The 27656-nt window shown below is 36.3% G+C and overlaps 1 protein-coding gene across 3 annotated transcripts in view; it reads right to left on the reverse strand.

The window, feature by feature from the left end:
- Positions 1 to 27656, reverse strand: part of DMD (dystrophin) — a 1176878-nt gene that overhangs the window by 721360 nt on the left and 427862 nt on the right. For all 3 annotated transcript variants that reach the window (XM_063343608.1, XM_063343591.1, XM_063343600.1), the window contains 8 exons: positions 26855 to 26942; positions 19280 to 19521; positions 17702 to 17882; positions 10751 to 10896; positions 8786 to 8998; positions 4735 to 4848; positions 3048 to 3203; positions 703 to 873 (listed from right to left, as the gene is read on the reverse strand). In XM_063343608.1, the coding sequence (XP_063199678.1) occupies positions 703 to 873; positions 3048 to 3203; positions 4735 to 4848; positions 8786 to 8998; positions 10751 to 10896; positions 17702 to 17882; positions 19280 to 19521; positions 26855 to 26942 (1311 nt within the window). The remainder of the gene's footprint in view (positions 1 to 702; positions 874 to 3047; positions 3204 to 4734; positions 4849 to 8785; positions 8999 to 10750; positions 10897 to 17701; positions 17883 to 19279; positions 19522 to 26854; positions 26943 to 27656) is intronic.

Raw genomic sequence — 27656 nt, forward strand, 5'->3', positions numbered from 1 at the left:
CATGGTCAGATAATCTCAAAACACTGGCAAAACCCTGAGGACAATGAAGAGTTTGCGAACAAAGTGTTGGATAGATTGTTAAAGCCGTATAATCCGACTTCCTGAATAGCACAGGCCAAACAATTCACCTATGAAATAAAAATCAAGCCTACATCCAGTGGCTGCGCAACAGTGTATTCGAGCATGTATCCCAAATTAGTCCTTTTTTGTCCAAAGGCCATATTCATCCCACATGAAAGAAACATTATTTACTTGAGACAAAAATATACTGTTCCTACACTGCTATATTAAAGAAATAAAATAATAAATCACGCATACTTAGTACATACCAACATGCATCCTGAAGTACTAAATCTTTTTTTCCTCTAGTATAAAAAGACATAGAACTGATTTCACTCTATCAGTAAACTGCTGCTAACATCTGATTCTTAAGAATTATTCCTTAAGTAAAAGAATGTTGAAGTTGTATCAAAATCAAGTATCCAATAAATCAAAGAGGGAAAAAGAAGCAACGCAGTATTGTGAAAGATTAAATGTCTTCCAACATATTCCAAATAGAAATTACTTCAAGCTGCCTACTTCTTTAAGGATAACAAGTAGATCTCAAAAAGCACCTTTCTAAATGAAAGAGTAGACTTTCTTTATAATGAAAACTTCAAAAAGAACTTTAAATGCAGCTCATGAAAATAGTTAATCTTTTACCTTCAGCTCCTCAACAGCTTTCTGTAATTCATCCGGCGTTTTATACTCAAAATCTCTTTCCAGGTATTCTTCTTCAGCTTGCGTTATCCATTCATGCATCTCTGACAAATCTTTTCTGAGACTCACAGTCTTATCCAAACCACCTTTTAATGCTGCCTTCTTAGCATAGGCCTTTAAGAAAGAAAATATTACACGGTACTTGAAGGAAGGCTACTGTACAAACTTGACAAAATTTTAGCCTGAAAAGAACCCAAATTAAATGCTATACTAATAACATTGCTGTAATGAGGCAGATTTTAACAAGTAATTAGATAGATATTAATAACAGGTAATCAAGAAAGTATTACATGTGTGCATACATCCTTTTCTTAGTGAGTCATTGCTGTGCAGAATGAGATTTCAATGATCCTACAACAAGACTCTACACCATATGCTGAGGTCATCAGAAAACAAATCTGAAAAAACATCATCCAGGGACTATCTTTTAAAAGATGTAAAAAGAACAACCACAGGAGATCTTGAAAGTGCACCCAAGGATAAAACCAGAGGCTTTTGAGTTGTAAAGTCAGATAACCTTCTAAGCGGTTTGAATGCAACTTGCTAGAGAATAAAGCAACATGCATATCTTTCTTTTATGGATGAAGTCATTATTGAACTGCTCAGAAAGGTGTATATCCTAAAGAGAGAGGTAAGTAAAAAAGAAATCTGATACTGGAAGAAGCCACTTATCTTAAAAGGAAAAATACCTTTATTAAATCCTTCGCCACTCACTATACAGGGGTCATATAACTTATGTTATATAGCTCATGTATAGAACTAGAACTAAGTGATCTTTATGGTCCCTTCCAACCCAAGCCTTTCTATGATTCTATGAATTGCGCATCAGCTTATCAAAACTGGCCAATAATGATGGAGCCGTTGGCTGAGCCATCTTCCAATGGCATAAACAAAGTTTGCAACAAAACCAGCTAGTCACACTGCTGCCATTTTTCAAAGTTGGGTACGCAGAGCTGATCACTCAGACATCCTGCACTGTGATGCTACATAAGTAAATGTTATTTTCGGTATCACCAGGAGGAATTATTTCTTAGTATTTGTTTTTTCTGACTGTTACTGGTTTTGTTACCCCTTCTTGAGGACTGGCTGTTAAACAGAAATGTTGCTCTACACGTATGTGGTTTTACAGAGCAAAACAGAGTAACAATAAAACGGTGGTGTTCAACAAGTATAAAAGCAGAACCACATGTGGCCCTGCAACATTGCTTCTTCCTCAGTCACAGCACCAGGAGAGAGGGTAATCTCCCATCACCTGTAAAGAGTATCTGAATGCCAATTGTCAGCTCTCACCAATCTGTTAGCTGCATGTATATCGACAGAAGTGCAAGGATATCCGATTTACCAATATTACAAAATAAGCAATTAAAAACTCCACATTAGTCAAAAGGGAAAGACTACAGGTCTGGATCAATAAAATGTCTTAGAGATGTCAAAGATCAACTTTTTTGATAACCATGTTTATCAGAAAAATACATGGAGGCTATTTTCCACATGTAAAGTGAAAATAATAAGTTTAAGAAAACATTAGACCACCTTGAAAGGTAATGGCTTTACTATTATACAAATATCTGTTAAAAAGAGTAGACAACAGAATGAGCTAGTAGAAAAAAAGTAAAAATAATATAATATGAAACACGTTTCCTTTCAGCTGTCATAAGGGATGAGAGCCCAAATGCCACCAATGAAATAATACTAATTTTTAGCTTCCTTAATCTGTAAAATTATTTATTAAAATGCCTTTAACTAAAATAAAAGAACTGTCCTTTCCTGTTATGCCCCTTTCTCTCAAATTCATGTGACCACTGGAGACTGTAATTTACACACATGCATATGTGCACATACTCTTACGTCCAAGTTACTGAATTTTGAATTCTTCACTGCTTTAGCATCCTATGTCATCTACAGTAATGATACGCAAGTACGATGACACAAAATAAAATGTAACAGACTAAATACAGAACTTGATTTTTTGGCAAATGCCTACATACCACTTTCAGAAAGCTGGTTTTGCAGGAGCCATAAGTTACATTTCTGTTAAGATCTAAGATATTCCCATATAGATTTGTTAGAAAAATAGGATGGTATTCTATTATAATATAAAGATACATACTTGACATGTATTGCTACATACTAAATAACATTTCAGGTATAGAAGTTCAATTAACGTGAACCAAATATGTCTAAATGTAGTTTAATTTCTACTGGATATGCATAGAAGGACAAATTCTGCCAATAAGAAATGTGATTATTACTTTAAAATGAACCAGTCACGGTGGGAGACTTGATACCTGTTGGCAAATGTGTTCCCATTGAACATTGAGCTCCTTTAGTTCTGCCTCTATTCTGGAAGCAAATTCTGGCTCTGCTTCACTCTTCATTTTCTTCCCAACTTCATTAACGCTGTTCAAACTGGGCTGGATTGTCTGGATGTCATTTACTAAAGCCTAAAGGAACAGCAGAACATTAGGCAAGCAGCATTCACACAAGTATTCAGATATACTATCCGTATCAAAATGTGTCTACATGAGACCTCCGGTCCAGATCTCAAGTCAAATGAGCACAATTCACAGACTTAACTATGAAAATAAATAAAAAAGGAATGAGCAGCTGTAATGTGATACAGTATTCTATATCAGGTAAAGTTCATTTGCAAAATATATAATATAAAGTTTTAAATGTTATGTATATACCTTATATAGACACATGTATGGCGTTGCGTTATATGTATTATATCTATTACAATGACTAGAACTTTTATTCGCATTTGTGCAAGAGCATTCCATCATAATGGTGGAAAATTGTGAATTCATCTTATTAACTATGCCAGCATTACCCTTGGGTTGGTAATTCACCTGATAACTTCCTTAAAATGATCTGAATGGTGATATTCTCTGGTTATGTCCAGTTATTAGAATGATATTTGTGGTTGAATACTATTTAAGCCCTGAGGTAGTTCTAAATTGCCACCTCCAATTTTATTTCCTAAGGCCTTCTTCGATGCTGCAGATGTTACCTGGGCTTCCTACACAGTAGAAAAGGATGAAAGCGTAAACACATAAAAGATGATGAAGATTTTGGTAGCTTTATTATATATTTGATGGTAATGGCTAATATTTGTGCAAACTCTTCATAAATTCAGGTGACAGATTTTAAAGGAGTTACATGTAACTTACTACTCTGTAGAGATAAGAGTTGTTCTACACAATTGATGATCATTTTTACTAACATAAGGGGTAAGAGAGAAAGTCTGAGGAGCTCATAGTTCTGAAAGATCAATATGTATGTTTCAAAATATTTACACATCCTGCCAGAACATTGACAGAACTTGTAAATTACACTGAACATATAGACAGGGACTACGATGGGTTACAAGATTCACTGCACTTACACACTCTGTTGGGATAGGCAGAAGAATTTGTAAACCCTGTGATGGAAGTATCAATACTTCATGATGCCTTAAAACTCTGCTGGGACAAAATACTGGAACTTGTAAGTTTAGCGAATAAAAAAAAAAAAAAGATATAACTCACAGGACCTGCAAGTTCTTTCAGTACAGTCAGAAAAGCTTGTAAATCATGTGTGAATAACAGATACAGAAAAAGGTCTTCTGGCACAGATTATACAGTTTATAACAAATACACATGCAAATTTTGTAAACTCAACAAAGTAAATAAATGGTTACCTTAAAAGGCTACTAACTTATTATTTGCTGCAAGTAACCTCTTTTATGTTTTGCTCCTGCTATAAATACATAAAGATACAGCCACTGTATGCCTCCTCTCTCTATTAAAATTTCCTGCTTTTTCAGTTTTCCTTCAAACCCAGGAAAGGCAGGAAATTCAAATGTATTGCAGAAGACAACCCCCTTTACAACATCAATTTATTTTAGGAACAGTAATAATTTGTGAAACTTCTGTATAAGCTAGGCTCATAGAGAAGAAACGAATAATTGCCAAGCAGGCCGGTAATACTCACTGTACACTGCTCGAGTTGCTTTTCCAGTGCTTCTGAATCACCAAGGGCAGGCCACTCTTCCTTCAGAAAAACATCCACTTCAGCCATCCACTTCTTCAGTGTTTTAGTGTCATTCTGTTTATTAAAAAGATATTTTATTGCATCACACAGAACCTGACTGGCAATAGTGTAATTCATCCTGGCACTATGACTAAAACTCATCGCAATGTAATGTCAAGATTATTGAACTGTCTGAAAAATAAAAACACAGCAAACAAGCAAAACCAATTTTATCTGGGACTGTCATCGCCTGTTTAGCTTGCATTCTGACCATTTCTACCCAAGTTTAATGTGTCTACAAGCAGGCAGCTTTCCGGCTCTCAAGTTTATGCCTTAAAGATATCATTTGCGCTTAGATGCTGCATGCCTGTTCATGGGTTCCTTGTACGGCTTCAGACCACTCGTACTTGGCAATCAATTCAGGCTCACCTATCAAATCCTCCTGCGTTTCAATTTAAATTCCAGGCTCCTTTTGGAAGTTGCATGCTCTATTGCCTGTTTCTCTACCAGAACACAACACAGAAAAACTCCCTTACTACTCAGAAAGAAAAAAAATAAATCGTAGCAACAAACAGTAACTGAAACAGAGTCACTTCAGAAACTCAAATCATATAATGACTCAATGAGTTATTTCAGAGACTGATTCTCAGTTACTGTTTCTAGCGCTACAATATTTGTAATCAGCAATTTGCTTTCCATAGTCTTTAATTAACCCTTGCAATCAATAAAAAAAGCTGAACAACAAATGCTTGAAAAGAGGGAATGCCATCAGTCCCAGCCAACATTACATAGATAATTTAATACCTTGAAAGGTGGAATGAGATTTTTAAAAAGTCACTTAAAATTACCTTAAAATGCCACTTTAAGTATAGATGCATATATTTAAATAAAAACTATAAATAAATGAAAAAAATTCAAAAAACAAATTACAAAGCATTTGCTCATCAAACTGTTTTAACCAACAGCGAAGTACATATTGATATTATATGCTGAATGCAAAGTTGAATTAAAGCACACAGAAGGGCATTTCATTAGAATACAGACTGTGCCCTAAAATGTGTACAAAAATGCCTTAGCAACTATTACGAGATAGATAACCAAACGGAACATTTTCCTAATGTGCTTGATATATTGATATAACAACAAGCTACTATGGAAAAGGAACTGAATTAATAAAACCAATCATACAGAAATTATCAGCATATTTCAGAATGGCAATTACCGAAATACTGTTTAAGTGTCTACTGTGCATTCCATTATCAATCAGTAAAAATAGTTCAGAATCATATTTCATGATGAAACTTTAATACCTTTACAGGAATACTTTAAGTATAGTTCATTAATGCTGCAAAATATAGATCTGATGGGATTTACTTAAAAAGAGATCAGTCTCCAGCTACCAATGAAGATCAAATGTATGACTTGCATTTTGAATCAGACTGTAAATGCATTTTATTTATCGACGCTGATTTCATCGTATCCCACGCTGACACATTCCATAAATTGCAACAGCTAAAACAATCGTCTGGAAGATAAGTCATTCAAGGAGTTGACATGACAATGACTTTTATATTAACTGTGTACTACAGTGACTTCAGCAATAAATATAAAGTCTAAGATTTGTATGCAACAATAGGTCACATAGCTTTAAAAATACGTGCTCTACAGCGCACGGTCATGATGTTCAGGACTTTCTCCTTTTAAGAGCAGTGGGGGAAACTCTAAACCTCTATTCACAAAAGTGGGGGGGTATGGTGGGGAAGACAAAAGTTTAAATTTGTCAAGCATAGTGTGTTGCTCTGTTTTGTGCAATTGCAAATATTTCATTATGCTATTGATAAAACCACTTTCCAGTTTTCCTATTTATATTGGGTTTATGTGGCAAGGTTTTGGTAGCAGGGGCGGCCTCTGTGAGGAGAGGCCAGGTGCTGCCCTGTGCTGGACACAGACGGTTCCAGGTCCCTCCAACAGACCCACCACTGGACACAGCTGACCCCACGGTCAGCTAGTGATGCCTAGTGATAATGCAATTAAGAAAGGTGAAAAATGCTCAACAGGCAAAGGAGGAGAGAAAAGAAGTGAGAAACAGCTCTGCAGGCACCAAGGTGAGTGAAGAAGGAGGGAGAGAAGGTGCTCCAGCTGCTGGAGCAGAGATTGCCCTGCAGCCCATGGTGAAGACCATGGTGACACAGGTTGTCTCCCTGCAGCCCATGGAGGTCCATGGTGGAGCAGATATCCACCCTGCAGCCCGTGGAGGACCCCACACTGGAGCAGTTGATGTGCCCTAAAGGAAGCTGCAGCCCATGCAGAGTCCCACACAGGAGCAGATATTTCCTGAAGGACTGCAGCCCGCGGGCCAACCAACACTGGAGCAGGGGAAAAGAGTGAGGAGGAAGGAGCAGCAGAGAGGAGCTGGTATGGACCGAACACAGCTCCCATTCCCCACTCCCCTGCACCCCTTGGCAGGAGAGGATACAGGAGTAAAGCAACGGAGTGTAGTCTAGGAAAAAGAGGGAGGGGCAGAGGTGTTGCTTTAATATTTGTCTTTGTTTCTCACTACACAAAGCTATTTTAATTTTCCCCAAGTTCTGTCTGTTTTCCCCATGATAGTAACTGGTAAGCGATCTCCCTGTCTTTATCTCAGCCCAAGAGCTTTTCCATCCTGTTTTCTCCCCCTGTTCTGCTGAGGACAGGAAGTGAAAGAGCAGCTGGGGCATCTGGCTGCTGGCCAAGGTTATCCCACCGTACCATTAAGCTTCATTTCATGGCCAGCTTCAAACGTCAGAGATGTAGCTATGGAGCCAAAGCTACAATTTAGAGTAATGTGGCATTTCAGTAGCTAAATTATTAATGTTTCTATTAACTGATAAAATGTTTCCTCCTTTTTTTGGTCCACTTTGCTTATGTGAAAACTGACTGAGAGCAACAAAATAATGAGTATTTTTTTTTCTTCTCTAAAAAGTTTTTTTCCCTCTACAAAAGCAGAAGCGTAAGAATACTTTGACAGAAAATGTTTTCCTGACCAGACAACTCTATCGAATTAAGCTGAAAATAGCAATTATAGTTCACATGCTACTGTATTGTAATTCACAACATGGAGGTAATCATATATCATGTTCTACTACAAGCAAGCCAAAGCCAAGGACAGAAATATTTGTGTTGTAAATAGAAGAAATACAGAGAGACAACACTGAGAAGAAACACGCTGTGAGAACACAGCTTTCAGTATGGCTGCAGGACCTCAACCTTCAGAATTTCCTTTGTGATATTCCCCATGAGTATGCAAGTGTTCATTTGCATGGGGTGAGAAGAGAAAAACATAAAAAAAATAATTAAAAACATTTTCTCCATTTTTGTGACTGGTTAATCTGAATGCCTCTGAAATCTGTCCCTTGAAATTATATAGAAATGGCACAGGAATATGTCCAAAATTGACTTGTTTTAAATCTTATAACATCTAAGTCATAGACATACACTGTAATGCTGATACATGTGATATACAAATAAGTATAAATAGGAGATCCTCATAATGAGAGAAACAATGTAAGGTCCCAATGCCGACATTCTAAATACCTGAAATTCACACAATTGTGTAAGTAAGTCATATGTGCTTCTGCTTTCTGGCAGCTGCTGCCAAGATACTACCATATTACGAATGACTTTAATTATGTAAGTGAATTCATTAAAGTCAATATGGTTACAGCTACTTCAGCTGCATGAAAAAATACTTCAGCTACATGGAAAAAGTAGGTAGAGGAATATTAGCAGTAATTTCACTGAAACCGAAGTTAAGTTTTGCTATAGAAACAACACAGGCAAAAACAGCCACAAAATCAGAATTCAAGTAAAATCTTGGACCCACTCAAATCAAGCCAACATTTTAGTACATCTTATGTACTGTTTTGATATTTCACTTTGGTGTTACTTTCTTGAGGTGTGTAAATGTGTTCTGTTCTAGTCACACAGCCACAAGCCACCACATAGTAGTTGAGGCTGAAAAAGTTTGGTTAACCTGGAATCGCTGGAGTTTGGTCATAAGCTCCTCAAGTTTCTGGCAATGTTCCACCAGCTGCGCTGATAATTTCTTCCAGCGGCCAAGGATCACCTCAATTTCCGTTCGATATCTTTGGCTGACTTCTGCAGGGGCTTTCCTGGACATGTCTTCCACAGTTGTGCTGAGATAGTTCAGGCCTTTTTGCTGCTCTTGCAGAGAACTTTGTAGAGCCTATGAATCAGAAGCAAACAGAATCCCAAATTCTGTGTTGGGCAATTCTCTCTGTTTCACAAACATAGGGGAGACTGCTGAAGAAAGGACTGAAAACTGAAAAAGTAGGTCACCTTTACTAAAACATCCAATGACATATTCTACTGAACAATTTGGAATTGCTTTTCTCACACAAACTAGAAAAAGTAGATTTTTTTTAGTTGAACTGAAATACAACTAGAGGTGGTTATACTTGTTAATAGAGGTGATCCACATACACTTCATTAATTTGAGGTAGGAATTTACTATGGTCCTAATGATTACACTTTCAAAAGAATCAGACTACACATGGAGAAAAAGAAGTTCCTTCTCAAAATTTCTGCAATTCTTAGCCCAAATTTGCTGCACCTAACTTTTTTTCTTATGGTTTCAGCTGAGATTGACTTTCTTACTAGCAGTTGATGTAGTGCTACGGTTTGGATTTGGGATGAGAATAGTGTTGGTAGCGCGCTAATGTTTTTGGTTGTTGCTAAACAGTCAAGGCCCTTCCTGCTCCTCACATTGCCCCACCGGCAAGTAGGCTGGGAGTGCACAAAAAGTTAGGAGGAGACACAGCCAGGACAGCTAACCTCGGCTCACCAAAGGGATATCCCACACTGTATGACATCATGCTCAGTATATAAAGCTGTGGGAAGAAGAAGGAGGGCAGGGATGTTCAGAATTATGGCATTTGTCTTCCTAAGTAACCATTACCCGTGATGGAGCCCTGCTTTTCTGGAGACGGCTGAACACCTGCATGCTGATGAAATCGGTGAATGAATTCCTTGTTTTGCTTTGCCTGCATGTGTGGCTTTTGCTTTACCTGTTAAACTGTCTTTATCTCAGCCCATGAGTTTTCTCACTTTTACTCTTCTGATTCTCTCCCCCATCCTGGGGAAAGTGTGCGACTGGCTGCGTGGTGCTTGGTTGCTGGCTGGGGTTAAACCACAACATTTCTATATTCTACTTTTTATTTCTACATATTCATTACAAGTTGCATCAAACAACATGCTCATTAGCCACCCAATAGTAGAACAATATCAAACATTGAAATGCAGGGAAGGTTTGTACCCACTGGCAAAACATGTTCCACATTTGCGTCTGCTTGTAAATCCAACAGGAAATCTGACAAAGCCCGTGCTGCATTTTGCAAATCGCAGTCGTTTCCATGTCAGTACTGGAAAATTAAATGAGCTAAATCTATACTTAACTACCAGAGCCATTGTCAAAAGGAATATTTTATATATCATGGGGACAAACAAAGGCTTTTCCTTAACATGTTTGACATCTTATAAAATTGGTTTAAATGGTGAAGAACACTTTCAATCCTTTAACTTTAGGAATCGATATAATAAGTAGCCACTGCCTCCTGAAGCCCTTCACTAAAACTCAGATGGGTATAATTCACTGAAGATCTGTAGTGCAGGCTTCGGCAGACTCAGACAACTTTGCGTTCTGTTCCTCTATATATCATGGGGACAAACAAAGGCTTTTCCTTAACATGTTTGACATCTTATAAAATTGGTTTAAATGGTGAAGAACACTTTCAATCCTTTAACTTTAGGAATCGATATAATAAGTAGCCACTGCCTCCTGAAGCCCTTCACTAAAACTCAGATGGGTATAATTCACTGAAGATCTGTAGTGCAGGCTTCGGCAGACTCAGACAACTTTGCGTTCTGTTCCTCTGAACTATTCACTTGAGAAATTTGTTCCCACAGCCTGAACACTCACCTTGAGCTCCCTGAGTCTTTGCTCCATGATTTCATATTCAGCAACCGCAACCTGAGGCAGGGAGAGTTTAGCTTCTGACTGCTGGATCCACACAAGTATAGTGCTCATTGTCTCTTTGTAGTGCGCAGGAGGCAAACTGTCAAAAACTACATTCGATGGGGAAGAAAAAGGAAAGAAATAAAATAATTTTGTGTTTCATTATTTGGTTTGCTGACAGAAGATGTTTGTTGAAAGACCCAGCCTTATTGAAGTCAATGGCTATTTTGCAACAGATTGCAACAGTGTGTCAGGATCAGATTTGTTCAAGAATTGTGGAAGCAGAAAACTTTTGAAGAGTGAATACACTCATTCCAATGTTTATGGTATCTCTGTCATTTTATCAGTTGTGTGTCATTTGACTTTCTTGCTATAGGGCACAGGACAACTTATCTGGCCAAGACAACTAGTTTAAATATGTGTGTCTAGAGACCAACAGATAAGCCATTGTACTTAACCCAACATCTAATTTCAGAAATGCAGTAAGAAATAGCATTCCCTTTTATGGCCCACGTTTGTGTGTTTAATGTTTCCGTTCAAGTAAAATTTCTGTTTAAGACATCTGTTAAAAGCGTAGAAAATTAATCTTTCTCCTGCATTAAAGCTGAATTTTACTGAACTGTGCTTATTGTGCCAAAATTACAGCTGCTGTAAATAGACAGCATCTGGCACACACATGAGTAACTCATTAGCAGAGATACTCCCTCTGCCCTCAACAACAATTGAGAAAAGTACAGATAAATGCGTGGCTGCTTGGAAATGAAACATTTCCAACTTGTACCAGATAACGATGAAGTATATAAAGGCTCAAAAAAATGTTACACCTATTTGTATCTCCTGTACATTTCTGGTGTTTCAGAAAAAAATTGTACTGAGAAATGATGTAGCTGTCCAAAAAGCAATTTTGACAAACACCACAGTTAAAAGTTTTTAAGTGCAAGCTTGCTACATTCTCATACATCAATGCTTGCAAGAATGCACTTCAGAACTTAACCTAATTGTTTAGTTGATCAAGAAGAATGCTACTTGAAAAAAACTTTCATTTTCAGTTAGGCATCATAACAACATACTAAAATCAGGGCAATTTAAGCTCTCTTTTGTGGAGTATGCACGTTGTATGGCATACTTTCCTCATAAAAATCCTGCTGGATCTGATGTATCACACACATCTGGGGATTTACAAAAGATAGGACCTGGTACTAGAAAAGACAAGAATTTCTTCCTTTCTGATATATTTTCTTTACACAGAAAGCAATAGTAATACATTCTTGGAAATGGAGAAGACAAACATTTTCCATCTTATAAAATAGCATTTTAAAACTTTCTATTTCCTTAGTGAGATTTGTATTGTCTTTGATCATTTAATCCAAACAATTCCTACTTTAGAATAGAATATGCATTTAAACACAGCATTTCAAATGAACGGAGCCATAATTTTAACAGCTCAGATATGTTAAAGGAGTATACAACTATTAATCTGCAGTTTTATTTAGAAATATGAAATGGAGTTCAATATTGTGATGTAATGTTTGACTTCGATAAATTATTTTCTCCTTTAAATGAAAAACAAATCTTAGGACTAATGTCTGACTTCAAGCAGCTCTATCACATACTAGCTATTTTCAGCAGTAGTGAAGAGTACCTCAGAACAGGTAAAACCACAAGATTCGCCGTTACAGCAAACTCCACCAAACTACATGAAACTCTTACCCTGAAAGTTTGCCAACACAGACTATAATAATTTTAAAATGTTTTGTCCAATTTTAATGAATTACGTTCTATACTATTTGAAGGATTAAATAAGAGTTCAAGTGGGATCACAGATGTTGCTTTAATCAGGCTAGCGGCTTTCCAATTTGGTTCTTAAATATTCCATTTAAAAAACACTTCTAAGTTCAGTAAAGCAATAGTTTTCCTATTTCACTTTTCTGGATTACTAGTAGTGAAATACTACTCTTCAATGCCTTTTGCCTAGATAGAGATTTTGGGACTTGATTGTTTGTTTGTAGATGGGCATTGTGTCAGCCTTTTCATCCACAAGGAATCATATTAACATCTTTTTGGCTGACACTTAAGAAGAGCCTATGTTGGTTTTGCAGCTCATGATGCCAGTGGTGAGAATCCAGTCAAACTCCTACAGTGGGATTCATGTTACCTAATTTTAGCTGTCTAAATAATCTATCACATTTACAGTTTCTCTGTGGGCAATATGAATCTCTACATTCCCCGTGCTCATAGCATAAACACACATCCAGACCTATTTTTTTTTTATCCTAAAATTTGCTTTGTGATACTAATGTTTGTGGATTAAAGTCCACATGATAAGCACAGTGTGTTAACATGGACTCTGCTGTATTATGTGAAAAAATGAATTAGTAATCAGAAAGATATAGCATGTCTTCAACACAAGCTATAGTTGAGCTAAGCCCATGAGAGAACCGTAACAAAATATCACAGAGGGAAAATACAAATATGTTGCTGTGAGATATCAGAGTACAGTTCCTATCCCATAATAGGAAAATGTTGCTGCATTAATCTATTACACTTGTAGGGAATGCATTTTGGTGTGACTAACATTGTGACCCTTGAGAACTGACAGGCAAACACATTTACACTTGCATATTTATTTTAGAGAAAGTGTTTAAATTTGGAACCACAATGTGCAAATAGAATTTGGTTAGGTTATGTTTTTAGTAAGTAGAAATATTTAAACATGTGAAAATAGCTTTCCAAATTAGTAAAATACTTTTTTGTTGTTGTTTTCCCTCCCAGCTTCCTTTTTTGTGACCAAATTTTCCAGTCAAAAATCATTTTGCAATTCAGAAATGAAATGAGAATACAATTATCTCGACAACTATCAAATCACACTCATACGCTGCAATGTGTATCTCCTACAGTCAGGACAAATATCACTGTTCACCATATCATTGTGAAAGAAGAAGAAAGGCAATAACTATAATCTATGGGATCTTTTCAGTAAAGACTTAATTCCTGAAATGAATGAACTGGATTGAACAGCATGTATTTCTCATAAAAATTTCCTCAGCAGTAACTGCACTGTTTAAGACCATGCTGATTTTCTCACAACTTTGTTTCACTCATTTTGTAATACAAGTACTCGAAGCTATTCATCAAAGTCTTTATATTGATGACTTCATAAAAGCTGTGATTCTCTTCTCCCACAGCTTCTACCAGAAACTCTCAAAGTGGAATCATAAGGAATCCTGTATAATACAATGTTACTGTGGTTTGTTGTCTTATAAAATTATGCCAAGACTGAGTTGCATGAACTCTATGTTATGGAACCCTCTTTAAGATGCTGTACTAGCGGATTAGGAAGAAAAGTGGTGTACATGCAAAATAACCGTAAGCATGGGGTGGGTAAATAGAAGTCTAAAGAATCTTGACATGATACAGAAGGCAAAAACTTTCTACACTCCTTCGTGAAAAAAATAGTAGAAACATCAATTCAACGCAGATGAATGTTTCAGGATTAATAATAACAGCAACAATAACAATGACATGATGATCACCTTTGAGAATTACTGATGCTACAAAGGATCAGAATTTGAAAGGAAGCACAGTGCATGAATTTATGAAGCAGAGAAAAATGGAAATAAATGTGACTTTTCCTTTACCATCTCCGTCTTGATATTCTTAATTTCACCTGCCACAAAAGCCTTTTTTTTTTGTTAGTTACTTTCTAAAAATCTAATGACACTCCACAAACCCCCTCTGAGGAACAGCCTTGTCAAATTGAGAACATGTACCAGAACGCTTCTCACTGAAGACCACAGCTGGGTAAGAGTTCACTGCAGCAAGACTGAAAAACAGAAGAACCTTAATGGAGTTTGGTCCAGTCACAGAGCAAGACAAGTGCTGGAATGCATCAGCTGCCACCTGGGAAGTAGTTTGAGCCAGGGAATACTCACCTGACACTGACTGACAGCTCTTCCTGCACTGAGAGGGAATGGGAGGCTGACCAGGCTGCTCCCTAGAAATCTCTCTGACACGGAAGAAGTTAATTTCAAGGTAAGTAAATATAAAGTTCAACCTATCACTCTTCACCAGGGGAATTATAAAATTAAGAATTTCCTTGAGAAATCACATTATTCATATTTGAATTATTGCCATGATTGTCCATTTCACTCCCTTGTGTACAATACTGAACAGTCTGAAGCACTGTCTGACCTCTATTTTTTCTATGTATCAGTATTCTAGGAATGACTCTAAATGTGTTTAGGGAGGAGGGAGAAAGGGAATGATGGATATACAGTCTTCAAAAGGATCAATTACCTATGGATACCCAGACATTCTATAAAGTAAGAAAAATGAGGTCATATTTCCTCATATTTTATGAGTTTGTATTTCTTTCATAAAAACCATTGCAAAATAGTGAAAAAACAACCAAATGGGTTTTAGAGAATTGGCTTTAAATTAGGTTTTATAACTGGAAATGCTAATCAAATCATAGAGAAAATCTGAGTTAATCTTCAATAATATTTTATTAAGAAATCTAGTAGTTTCTCTGTGCCACACAGTAAGCACTCCTGAACCTACAAAAAAACCCAAAACAAAACCACACGCACTCCTCAAAAAAACCCACAAAAAAAATATTTGAGGGATACAATCTCCTAGAACAAGAGAAAACTTTTTTTGGGGGTAAAATACTCCTTTGGAAAGCAGAACAGAATAGCTAAATACCCTTATCCATCCGAAAAGACAATGGAATAATGGAACATTAAAAAAAAACCAAAAAAACACCAACACAAAACCCCCAAACCCCTCATGAAGAATCAAGAATCATTTTAACATAAAAAAAACATCCTAATGATGAATCAAAAAAAATCTTTCTAGCATGTGTAAGTTATACGTACAGGGAAGAAAAAAGGAGCAAATACTACCACTGATCTGCAAAATACCAGTCTTTAAGAAATTCTTCCATTTATAGAAAATAAATAATTGCAAATAATTGATGCAAATAAAAGATGGAAATATCTAAAATGCTCTAGGAAAATGTCAGCATTTTCTATTAAACTAAGGCTAGAATAAAGACAGGAGATAAGGCCTTTTCTCCATCTGTTCAACAGAAGAAAAATAGTCACTGTTGAAGAAAGCAGAAGAAACCCAAAGAGCCAAATTTTCTATGCTTCAGCTTCAGGTTTTTTTTTTTTTTTTTTCACATTTTTTGATTCATAAGACTTTCCTGAAACAGGATGGACCTAACGCAGTATCCCAAGCATGATCGTCCATATCTACAGCCCTTTGGACAAAACTGTGTCTAATATTTCTGAAGATAAAATATGACTGACATAATAATCCCACCTAAAATATCACTGCACGTGTACTGTATGGGAGAAAACAGTCTTATCTTGACAGCTGAACTGTTTGAAGCACCTATGATGCAGAGCAGCCACATAAAATAATAACAACAGACCAGGGCTCCATAAAATATTGACTGGGGGCTCCTGTTCCTTAGCAGTTTAGGAGACTCTCCCCAGCCTGTTCAACGCTGGCACCCCAGGACGGCTGCTTCTGTGTCTGGCCAGGACACTGGAGGAGGACACTGCAGCACGGGAGTGGGAATGAGCAGCTACAACCAGGAAGAACTTTACCAAAGTCCCTGCGTGCTGGCATTACAGCTCAGGCAACGAACACTACTCATCTTACAGCACTAACCAACCGGTTAGTTCACAAGGTCTCATTATAGTAAAATTAGGTGAGGCAAAACCAGCAATTACACACAATTGGATATAGAAGAAATCATAAAGAAGCTAGCATTTACCATATTTTCCTGTTGGCAGAGTGGTAACTGATTTCAGCATACAAATCGGTGTGGCATTAAAAGTCTTAAAATCTTATCCTTTGTATGGCCTGACTTTAGAGTCATGAATAAACTTTACACTTCTTAATAGTAAATTCTACAGTTCGCTCTTTCATCACATGCTACGGCACTTGCATTTTATGTCCTCAGTTCTCCTATGCACCATCACCTCTTCAGTTTGCTTGTGTGTGCATGTGTGAAATAACCACAGCACCACAATAATGCAGTGTTGTTGAAAAAAAAAATCCATCTTTAAAAATGAAATCATGCCAAACTTCTCCATGAAAGAATTTAGGAGGAATACTATAAAGATCCACTAGAAGGAGCTAGCACTATGTCTAATTTCAAAACAGTGCAGTCATTTACAGATATCATTGGTTTAAGGGGCAAATAATCTCTTTGCTGTTGAGAAAAAATAAATTTATAATTTTATCTGATACTTCATTTTTAATTTCATAATTAAATACAGAAAGTGTAGAGTAGTCATTGACATGCCTTTAAAAGAAACCAAGTCAGCTTTCTATTTTGGTACAGCATTTTCCCCTTTTGAAAAATGCATTTAATTACAAATATTTTAAATAATGTTATAGCTAACAGTCATACATTCTGTGTTGCAAAAAAAGGAACAGTTCACCAGTTGATGAAAAATCAGATAGCCTAAAGTAGCTGCTCTCTTTGATGAACTTTATGGAATTTAATTTCTATTCTATGAAAATCTAGAGCAGATTCACTCCTGCAATTAAAATGTCTCTCCTCTCTACTGACAGAGGTAGACAGCCCTGTCTCATAACCTGACTAAAAAAAGAGAGTTTTATGCTGCCAAAAAATATCACTGAATCTGTCCATAAACACGCTAACAAGAAGAGATCCGATGGTAGAATGACATTTGCTTCTTAATAATGTACGTTCCCTTGTTTTCCTATTACTATAAAATATATAACACACTGATAATTTCTGAAGGACTAACTTTCTAATTTTGTACTACTGAGTTTAGCGTGACAACAGCAAATACAAAAGTAGGAAAGTAAAATATATGCACCTATTCTTTGTACGCTAGTCAGGCAAATTGGCTTCTTGTCATGAACACTTACTGGTCTGTAGCTGCTTTTCTCTGGTCCGCATGTCAGCAAGTATTTGTTTGAAATGGCTGGTAAAAGCAGCAAGGTCAGCTTCCAAAAACAGTGGCCCTTGTTCTTTCTCTTTGAGTGCTTGGCTTTGAGCCTTTAGCCGTTCAATCTGAGGCTGAAGCGTTGACATTCGGATGATTTCATCCTGCATTTTTGAACAAAAAAACCATCAAGATAAAGCTGTCCAACAAATGAAATCACTAGTGCCATGAAATCACCACTGTTTCAATGCACATAACATGACTGTTTTGCTTCCAACTGCACCAGGTCATTCCTCTGCTCCCAATACGATGTTCTTACCATTGTTTAAAGTCAATTTCACATGACAATATCATGTTAGTAGTGTAATGCTCAAAGAAAATGAGATAGATTGTACATTAAAATTACATGCCCAAGGAGCATCCTTTTCATGTGGAGCTGGAAAGATAAAAACTCCACATATCCCACAATCCTGGACTCATCTCTGTTACATTATATACAGGCTTAACAGCATGAAGTAAAAAAGGAGAGGTGAAGATGCACAGTGATTTCTAGCATCCCCACAGTAACACATTACAGGTTGGGGTTGTGCTATTATACCTTCAGGAGACCTTGTACACTGTGTGACACTTGCAACTACTAAGTAAAAGGAAATGAGGAAAGTAATCCAAATGTACGCTTCATAGTAGAGCTGCTGTAAGAGAAGTTTTCTGCAAGAAACCAGAGAACCCCTGTAAGCACAAGGCCCGCTTGAAAACGCCTGAAAATAGAAGTGATAAGATAGACCTAAATTTGGATTTCAAATATTGTTTTCAGTTTGAGAGCTTCTGGAGCCAGAGATTTCATGAAGCCCAACTTCTACAAGTATGTCATGCAAGTTATAACTCATTACTACATATCAATATATTCCTGTCAAACAATATTAGCTTCTACGTAATCTCCACCTACAGAGTTGTCTACAGTAAAAGAGATAAGCAAATTTCTACGGTGGTGCAGCACACAAATGAAAACATTTAGGGAGAATAAATAGTGAATTGGTGTGACTGTTTTTGTACAACTATTGTAATTCTGTCGTATGATGACAGAAGAACATTCCTCCATTCGAATACACAATGCATCCTGCATCAAAATGCAGGGTATGTAACAAGTGAAGTGGTCTGCAATGCCAGAATTTTGGACTTGACCATGAAGACAGTTTTCTGGCCCAGATCCTTATGACCGAGATGATGAGCAACAGTTTCTTAACAAAGAATCAAAGACACAGATTCTTACAGGGAAAAAAAAAAAAAAGAAAAAGATCTTAGGGGCATAGTTCCCTATCTTAAGGTCTCTAAGTACCTTAATAACTTCATATTTGGGGCAGAGTTTTAAATACCTATATGCTAGGTCCTATTGTGTCTTTATTTCTTTACCAGTCTTTCCTTTCCTTGAATAAATATTTTCAGTAATTACCTTGGAAAGTCTATTTTTACTTACACTATTAAGTGTAAGTCATAATCTGGCCCATTGTTGGAACCCCTATGAAGTACAATATCATAAAAAAACTTGAGAAGAATCTCTAACCTTGCATTTTTCCAACTGAGTTTTTACTGTAGCAGGATCTGTTGCTGGTGTGGGTTGTGCTTTCAGCCAGTTTTCTGCAGTAATTGCTGTCTGCTCCAGTTGCTGCAGCTGGGAGTAGAAGTCAATGATGTTATTTTGGTACTCCAGCCATGCCAGTCTTTCACTCAGCAACTGACAGAACTCAATCCAGCGGCTCTTCAGCTGCTCTGAGGCTTGTCTAATATTGTCAGCATTCAGACCCTCTAGAAAGAAAACGAGAAGTTCGACGCTTAAAGATAAGTAAGTCACAAAGAGGAAAAAAAAAAGTAAAACAATTTAACAATTCAATTTCTGTACTTGAGAGCTCATAAATCCAGTTAATGATTTATCATCAAATAACAGTCCTGAATATACAGATGTTACACATCAGTGGAGAAAGCATTTAAAAAATATTTTAAGTTGCTGCCAGGGTACTTTTGTTGCTATGGGAATGAACTATAAAGTGCATTAAAGTACAAGAATGGGCATAAAGCAGAAAGTAGAGATACAATACATAAAGCTAATTAAAACTGCTGTAAGAAATAAGAAAATGCCTGACAGCTGGATTTTTAAAACTGTGTCTGGACTGTAATTAGATTTTAATGTACAAGACTTGTATTTTTTATAAAAAGACCAATTTAAACAAATGGAAACTATATTCTGCAGTTATTTTGATGTTTCTGATAATCCAACCTATCAGTTTTGCATTACATGTTATTTTAGAAATATCATAAGCACTGAGGAATAAATATATGATCAGATCAAACCTCCATCTAGGTCACTCCCATGTGTCCAACAGTGACCCTCCGTAGACAGTAAGTAAAGACTGAGAGCCAAGAAACCATAAGTGACACTTCTCTATAATTATTTTCAGACAGAGTCTGGTTTCTTTCATATAGTTTGCCTATTTCTCTCTATTGTTCAATAATCATGCGTAAATTAAAGTTCATAAAAGAAAACTGAATTTAGTCATTAGAGACAAGGCAATTATTTAGAAGCATTTAAAGGTACAAGAGCTCTATATACTCTGTGAAGAAAGTAAGGCAACACATATCAAAGATAAGCAAAGATGTCTTACAATAACATCATTTATAATTATTCTGAAACTTGAACTCAGGTTCCAAATAATATTAACTTAAGCATCTCATTTATTTTCAGAGGAAGTTTAAATGTAATCCCTAAGCTCTTCTCCTGGCATGACATGTAATGATACACAGAGCAATAGGACCGATATTGATTTCAAAATTAATAAACTTCTCAATCCATTGAGTAATGCTATACGCTTAAGAACATTTTTAAGAACATAATCACTTAGTCATACACTAGTTAACCCGTAAAACAGAAGCCATGTTTTTATCAAAATATTGAAATTTAGGGTGTTTTTCTATTTCTTAAAAACAAGTCTAAAAGCAAATGAGACAAAAGCCTTCAGTGCTATCCTTCCACGATTTTTGGTACACTGTCAATTATTGTTTCTCTTGTTTGCAACCTGTACTCACAATCTGCAGGAAACATTTCTTTATCTGGGATAAAAAACAGTAAAGTTCATGTGCAGTTTTGGAAGGCAGGATGTAGGAAACGGAGTCCTAATTACACCTAAATGCCTTAAATAATAAAAAGTACTGGAAATTTATTATAATAAAATTTTCTAAGGAATGAATATAATGCATGCTATATGGTAAACTGCACTAAATGATAATCTGAGATCGTATCTGTTGAGGAGCAGCATAGTTCTCCAGCAAATCCTATTCTGGATTCAGCTCAGGGCTATTCCATTCAGACTCACTTGGAAACTGTCCACTTGGAAACAGACTGTGCAGTACCTGATAGCGGTTCCCTCGACATGCTCTGTTTAAAGGATGTTGTCCTCGCCAAGCAAATTGTACAGGATTTCAAAAAGTACAAGCAAAAATGTAGAGAGATAGGAAGCCCACTACTACTGGGACATAATGGCAACCGGGGTGGTCGGAGCAGCTATACATACACATTATACTCCAGAAATTGGATGGCAGAGTTTAAAGGCTGAGCAAGGGTATAAAATGAACTTTAAAGCCTAAAGATGTAAATAGTATTTTGACACGTCTTAATGAAATCCAGCAGTGATCTAGTTTTGTGTGTGCGTGTGTTTGCATCTGGGGATGTGGTATGCATAACTACATTTTCTTCAAGCGTAACGTCTCATGAACATATAGTAATATGTGAAGAGGCAGCATAAACCTGAATGGCATAGCACATCTGAATAACAATAATCAAAGATGACCAGGCACATAGATACTGAATCTTACCAACAGCAAGAACAAACACACATACAGAAGGTGAGCCTTTAACTATGTTATATTTCAAGAGTTGCTTTTGTCCTGTTGTGACTGTGGTTATAAAAATGCTGTATACTCATAACAGACAGCAGATATCTTTGCTGCTGTGTTCTCTGAACCTCTGAAACCTGGAAGACACTGCCTATGAGTTTGGCAGAGTAAATATAAAAAGAACACTTTTATTTATTCCTCTTTTCCCTCTCTTTTCAGCTGCCACAGTCTCCAAAGTACCCTTAGGCAAGATTACGATTGCCAGGGGAAGTACAGTCATGGATTCTCCTTACATAATAATATTTTTCACTGTAATATTTCCTTCAAGGGTTTAGAGAGGACTGTATTTCAGATGAAAATCTAGATTCATCAGATCATCTTTTCTCTTTTTCACTCATATGTCCCTTTTAACATAACATTTAAATATGTGAAAATACCTAATATTATTCAGTTTTCTTCAATTCTTTTCTTCATTACCTAAACTCCGAGTCCCAATGTGACTCCACAAGTGCACAGATGAACAAAGAAATGGTTTTGCTCTTCGTGTAACTGAAGTGGATAGTACAAGACTGCAGCGTGCAGAGCCATGTTTGGTACAAGACTGCAGAGGTGCACCTCCACTAGGCAACACAGTATCCTACTGAAAGAAGACCCAGCTGACAGTCTCCGTAGGATGCATTTTTAAAAGTCTCTTAATTCACAGTCTGCTCAGGTAACTCACAGTTGTCTATCAGATGTTGGTATGCCATTTCCAGAAGGATGCAAGAAAAAGCCCATTGCTTGCACTTGAAATCAGTTGGGCAAATTTGTCAAATTTTTTCTTATTTTGAAGAAAGCTAGTCTGACATCGCATTGAAAATGACAAATTAATAACTATTTCAGTAGTTGATGCAATGAGGGCATAATTTCAATGGGTTTATTTGCTCATTAAATTGGTGAAAAATCAAGAATTTGAAACTTACTTCCCTTATAAGTATTGATTTCTTCATTGTCTTTAGCAACCACCAATCATTCGTGATGTTAACATCGATCCCCTTACTCTGCTTCATTCATGCCAGCAAGACATACCAACAGTTGACAAGCAGGCGAAGAAACAATATAAACCCCATTCTCTAGTAGAACAATATCATTTTAGGAATAGCGGTTCATAATCTTTTCATGTTTCATATTCTAAAAGCTTCTGATATAATCAGTGAATAAATATACTGTACTCAGAGGAAACAGATCATTATCTGAAGTGCATCCATTAATTTTATTTCCTTGTGTACTGTGCATAACAAATTGTGTCTGAATATTTTTAATTGTGCAGCACCTTACATGCAAGTACTTTGGAATTGCCACTTAATATGAAGTATATCTTATTAAGTGCATTTATCATTTTGCTATGGTTCTGTGATACAATAATGTAATATTATCTGTGTTTTTATAGCTTTTGACTCAGAAGCCTATGTGAGACGGTAACTCACAAGATAATGTATTTCTTCCACAGAACAGTTGCACTTAACAATTATGTGATTTATCACAACAAATTCATTTGTATTCACTTTAATGCTGCCTATCAAAATTCCAAGTATTCATTTTGATGCCCTATTTATTTTATGCTAAACTACTATAATAGTCAAGTGTCCACTCAAACTGCTAAACTGCTTCACTCATGCATCAACAGATTTGTTATTCTATTTTAGAACAGAATTTAGAAAAGAAAAGCAGAACAGAATTTTTTTCCTTGAAACACCGGTAAACAGAAGACGTAAGTTTTCATTGATTGTAATCATCAGACTTTAAAAGCATGGGCAAGGAGAGGAAGAGCATGGCCCACGAAGAAGACGGGTGGATGGGTAAACAATCATCCACCAAAAGCATCAAGGATTTCTCCTGTGATGGGAAAAGTCCTTCCTATGGCAATATCCAGACGCACTGCTTACAAACACAAGAAAAGCTGTACTGTGTGAGATGACAGTTCTTTCTAGTGCAAAATACTTTCGCTGACAATGCTTGAAAGCATTTATGTAAGGCAAGAATAGTGCCCTGTATAAATACACCTCCTCAGAATATTTTCCTCTGTGCTAAGGAACAAATAAATGAAACCCTAAACAAACTAACCCAATTATCTCCAGAATTTTAAGCCTATTTTTCATTTATTCCCCCCTCCTATCACAGTAAAAATAATTGCAAGAAAATAAATACAAATGATGCAACAATTAAATTCACCACCATTCAGAGCTCCCTCTTATAATCCACCAGGGGTCTTCATATTTTTATATTCTTTATCTGTTACATTCAGAATCTTGTTTAAGAGCAAAGAGGATGCACATCTTATATAGAAGTCAAGCATTTAGTGACAGCATAAGTGGAATCTTAAGAGTCTAATTATTATTAGTCCAGCTCTAATTGATACACATTAAGTAAAAAATAACAATGAAGTTAAAATAGTCATCACTTGACTTCACAACTGATCTATGCTTTAAATCTGTTTGCCTTGTGTAGTGTTTTAATTACAGATTACACTGCAAATGCATGACAATCATCAACTGTAGCACTGACTGGTTTCCCTAAAGAAAGTACCACACAGAATATAGATGGGAGCACCATCATTTGGGATTTGTAAATTGTGGTAGTTAGAAAGGTTTTTCATGCAATATATCATAGTACATCTTTCCTCCGCTAGATGTTAAACCGTGTCTCCCACAAAACCATAGAGGCGTATTAATTCCAGTTCCTTTCCATGTTATGGAAAAGAGATCCAGCATTAGAAGCGGAGGGTAGGTAGGCATAGTTAGTCTGCTCTGTCGAACCTTATTTTGGAGATTCAGCAAAACTTTCCTATGCTATACCCTTTCCTCTTGTTCTTAGTGAATCCAGAAATCAAAAAAGAAACCCAAACCAACAAAACAGAGATGAAGATTATATGTCCCAAACTCATTTCCACAAACCAGACAAAGACTAAAGAAACTTAGTTGAATTACTGTGGAAAATATAAAGCTGCATAAGTTTATTACAGTTTGAGATGTAGGTATGAAGTTGAGTTACTTTTTTTACATAACCTTTAGTTCAATATCAATTTAGAGATAATCCCATTAATTGCGACTGTGTTAGATCATAATGATTTGGAAGAAAAGACAAATAGAAAATTTGTTGTATTCAAAAGTACAAAGGCTGAACATGGCAGTTAACTTCCTCTACACTCAAAGCGTAATTTTGAACACCTCGCAAAATATTGTGTTTGCAAAGTCTTTGTTAAAATCATCTTACGGTTTTCCTCAACTAATGTTAATTATTTCATTTTACTCTCTACCACTCCCACCTTGTGGTGATTACTGAATTACTGTTTTCATATACTATTCTTCGAATTGCCTCTGCAGCAGCGCAGTAGCTGAAAAGTCCAATAAACATTTTAGGCTTTAAGTCCAGAGGAATTGTTTCTCTTTTCAAAGGACTTGGTTCTTCCCTAAAACCATGACAAAAAAGCACCTTCATTCTCACAGGCAACTAACCTGTCATCCTTGCTAAAATATTCTTGCTCCCAAGGCTACCACAATACATGGCATGATGCTGAGCTCAGTGGAGTTGACAGGAAACAGATAAAGTCATCCTGGCTTAGCTAGTCTACCCTGTGCTTGCACCCCAACTGGAAGACATGTTTCCTAAAAGAGGTGTGATTTGGGAGATATTGGAAATATTTATATGTACATCTTGCCACAGTTGAGATCACAACATCTATAAGGCATGAATAAGCACGGACCCATGGACCGAAGGATTAAAAAAGAGAACCTTGACTTAAAAACACATGAGAATATTTAAGATAGAATGTTAATCTACCTGATACTAGACATGGTAGATAGTACAGTACCAGAAAAGTAATATATAACGTGCTAGTGAGTTCTGCAACTAACACCAAAATTAGTCACCAGAAAGTACTATATAATCCAAAGAAATTGAGGCTGGAATTCTTGAGGTGCAAGTCTGCATTTGGAAAAAAGAAGAGTGGGGCACTGCTAAATGCGTCCTAGACAGATTCCACCCAAAATAACAACCTTGATGTGTCAGCATACAAATTTAAAATACTGACTTAAAAGTCCCATACAACCAGTTCTCCCAGGGAGAAAACATGTCCAAAAAAAAACTGACATAATTTTTCATGTGATCAGCCAAGGAAAACTGCCCAAATGATTTCAGAGGGTGAAAATGTTACCAAACTCCCTTCAACCTACTCATTGAGCCTAGGAAAGGAACCCTTGCAACAGTTGTTAGAGTAAGGATAATTAAATATGCCCCACACATTAAATATGGTCACTTTAAAAATATTACACCTTCATATTTAAATGAGATAATGTTAGGATCCCATCCAATTTGTTTAGCTCGGACAGTTAGTACCTCAAACTCAAAGCATTTCATTTTTAGCAATTAAATTCTTGGTTCTTCATTATAACAATTTAATGTAAAATATATGTTCTGAAGCCCAGTGCATTGAAGATCTATATTTCTGGTAATCATATCAGTATGACAGATGTTGGCCCGTGTTTAATATTTTATTGCAAAATTAGAGATTCTTTAATATCAAGGACAACAGCATGACTTACAATTTTACTTCCATCTACCTTTCTTTGGTTTTCCTTTTTCCCTTAAAAAATCAAAAAGTTCAAAAGAATCACATAACAGAATATTTTTTTGAAAACTCAATAATAAAAATATAAAATTTACAACTAATTTTCTTTTTTAAGAGTTGTATAAGCTTTGACATTTATTATCTTTGAAAAGCTAAATGCCAAAAAACTCTTCCAAAACCCAATTAAATCTTGTATTTTCTACGATACAGAACATTACAGCAAAATGTATATTACAAAACATACATTGTATATTATAAGTCAGAAAGCACTGTTTTCAAACTGTTCAGTGTAATGCCTTCAGAGCTTTCTAACTCAGATCACTTAACGTACCTTCAAAAGCTTAGCATACTCAGAAAATAAGATTACAATTTAAGTCTTTGCGCAGAACAGATTGTTAATATACAGTTCATTACTGTGAGCACGTTTTACACACATTTCTTTTCATGGTACTAAAGCGGTAAATTTTTTTTTTCTTCTCTAATTAACAGATTTAACATTCAGAAATAATAAAAGAAATATAAGGTAATATTACTTTACTGTTCCATTTAGACAGTATTTGCTAATATAATTCTCGTGATAAATATGAACCTGTGCGTTTATCAAATCCCTAAGAAGATTATCTAAATCAACTCCCATGTAATTACCATTCACCATCTGTTCCACCAGGGCCTCAGCTGATCTGCTGGCATCTTGCAGTTTTCTGTACTTCTCAGGCTTTTCTCGCTGGATGGCCTGCAGCATGACAGGAAAGGTGAGTATTTCAACAGAGGGATTTTGAAGAAGAAAGTAATTAATCTCAGGGATGTCTTGTGATTTCTCGGGACCATTTAACCTGTCATATTGCCCCGCCAGCCTCCCCATTTGCAGTGAAAGCAGCAAGTACCAGATACCATCAGGAAGGGAGTCAGTCATAAAAGTCAAATACATGAACTGAGAATCAGAACACAACAGAGTTGACAAATAATACATGTCAGTATTTTACAGACAAACAAAGGACATACAAATTAAGAGCTATTCAAAGCCCAATATTTCAGAATAATAATATGTGTTCAACAGAAATTCCCTGTGGGGGAATTGATTTGCTCATTTCTCATGCAGCTCCTATTGGTAACAGCAAGAACTAAGCACGCTAACCAAATCCCAGGGTTTCATAACACGCTACGGTATTGAACCCATATACCATTTGATTGCTTACTTTACTCTTTTGATGGCAAAAAAACCCCTGTAAAATGCATATTAAAGTAGGTATCTAACTATATATGAACATACATAGCAGAAATCCATACAGCAATACAGAGGAAAAGTAAAATAATTTCAGATCTGACAGCCCCTCAAATTAACATCAGGAAATAATTTCATCGATTTTAAACTAATTTAGGTGTACAATTTAGGTGTAATTTAGAAGCTCTAAATCAGAAGCCCAAAGAAGCAGCAAAGGGCCACAGC

This window comes from Chroicocephalus ridibundus, chromosome 1 (genome assembly GCF_963924245.1).
Source record: "Chroicocephalus ridibundus chromosome 1, bChrRid1.1, whole genome shotgun sequence".
NCBI classification, from domain to species: domain Eukaryota; kingdom Metazoa; phylum Chordata; class Aves; order Charadriiformes; family Laridae; genus Chroicocephalus; species Chroicocephalus ridibundus.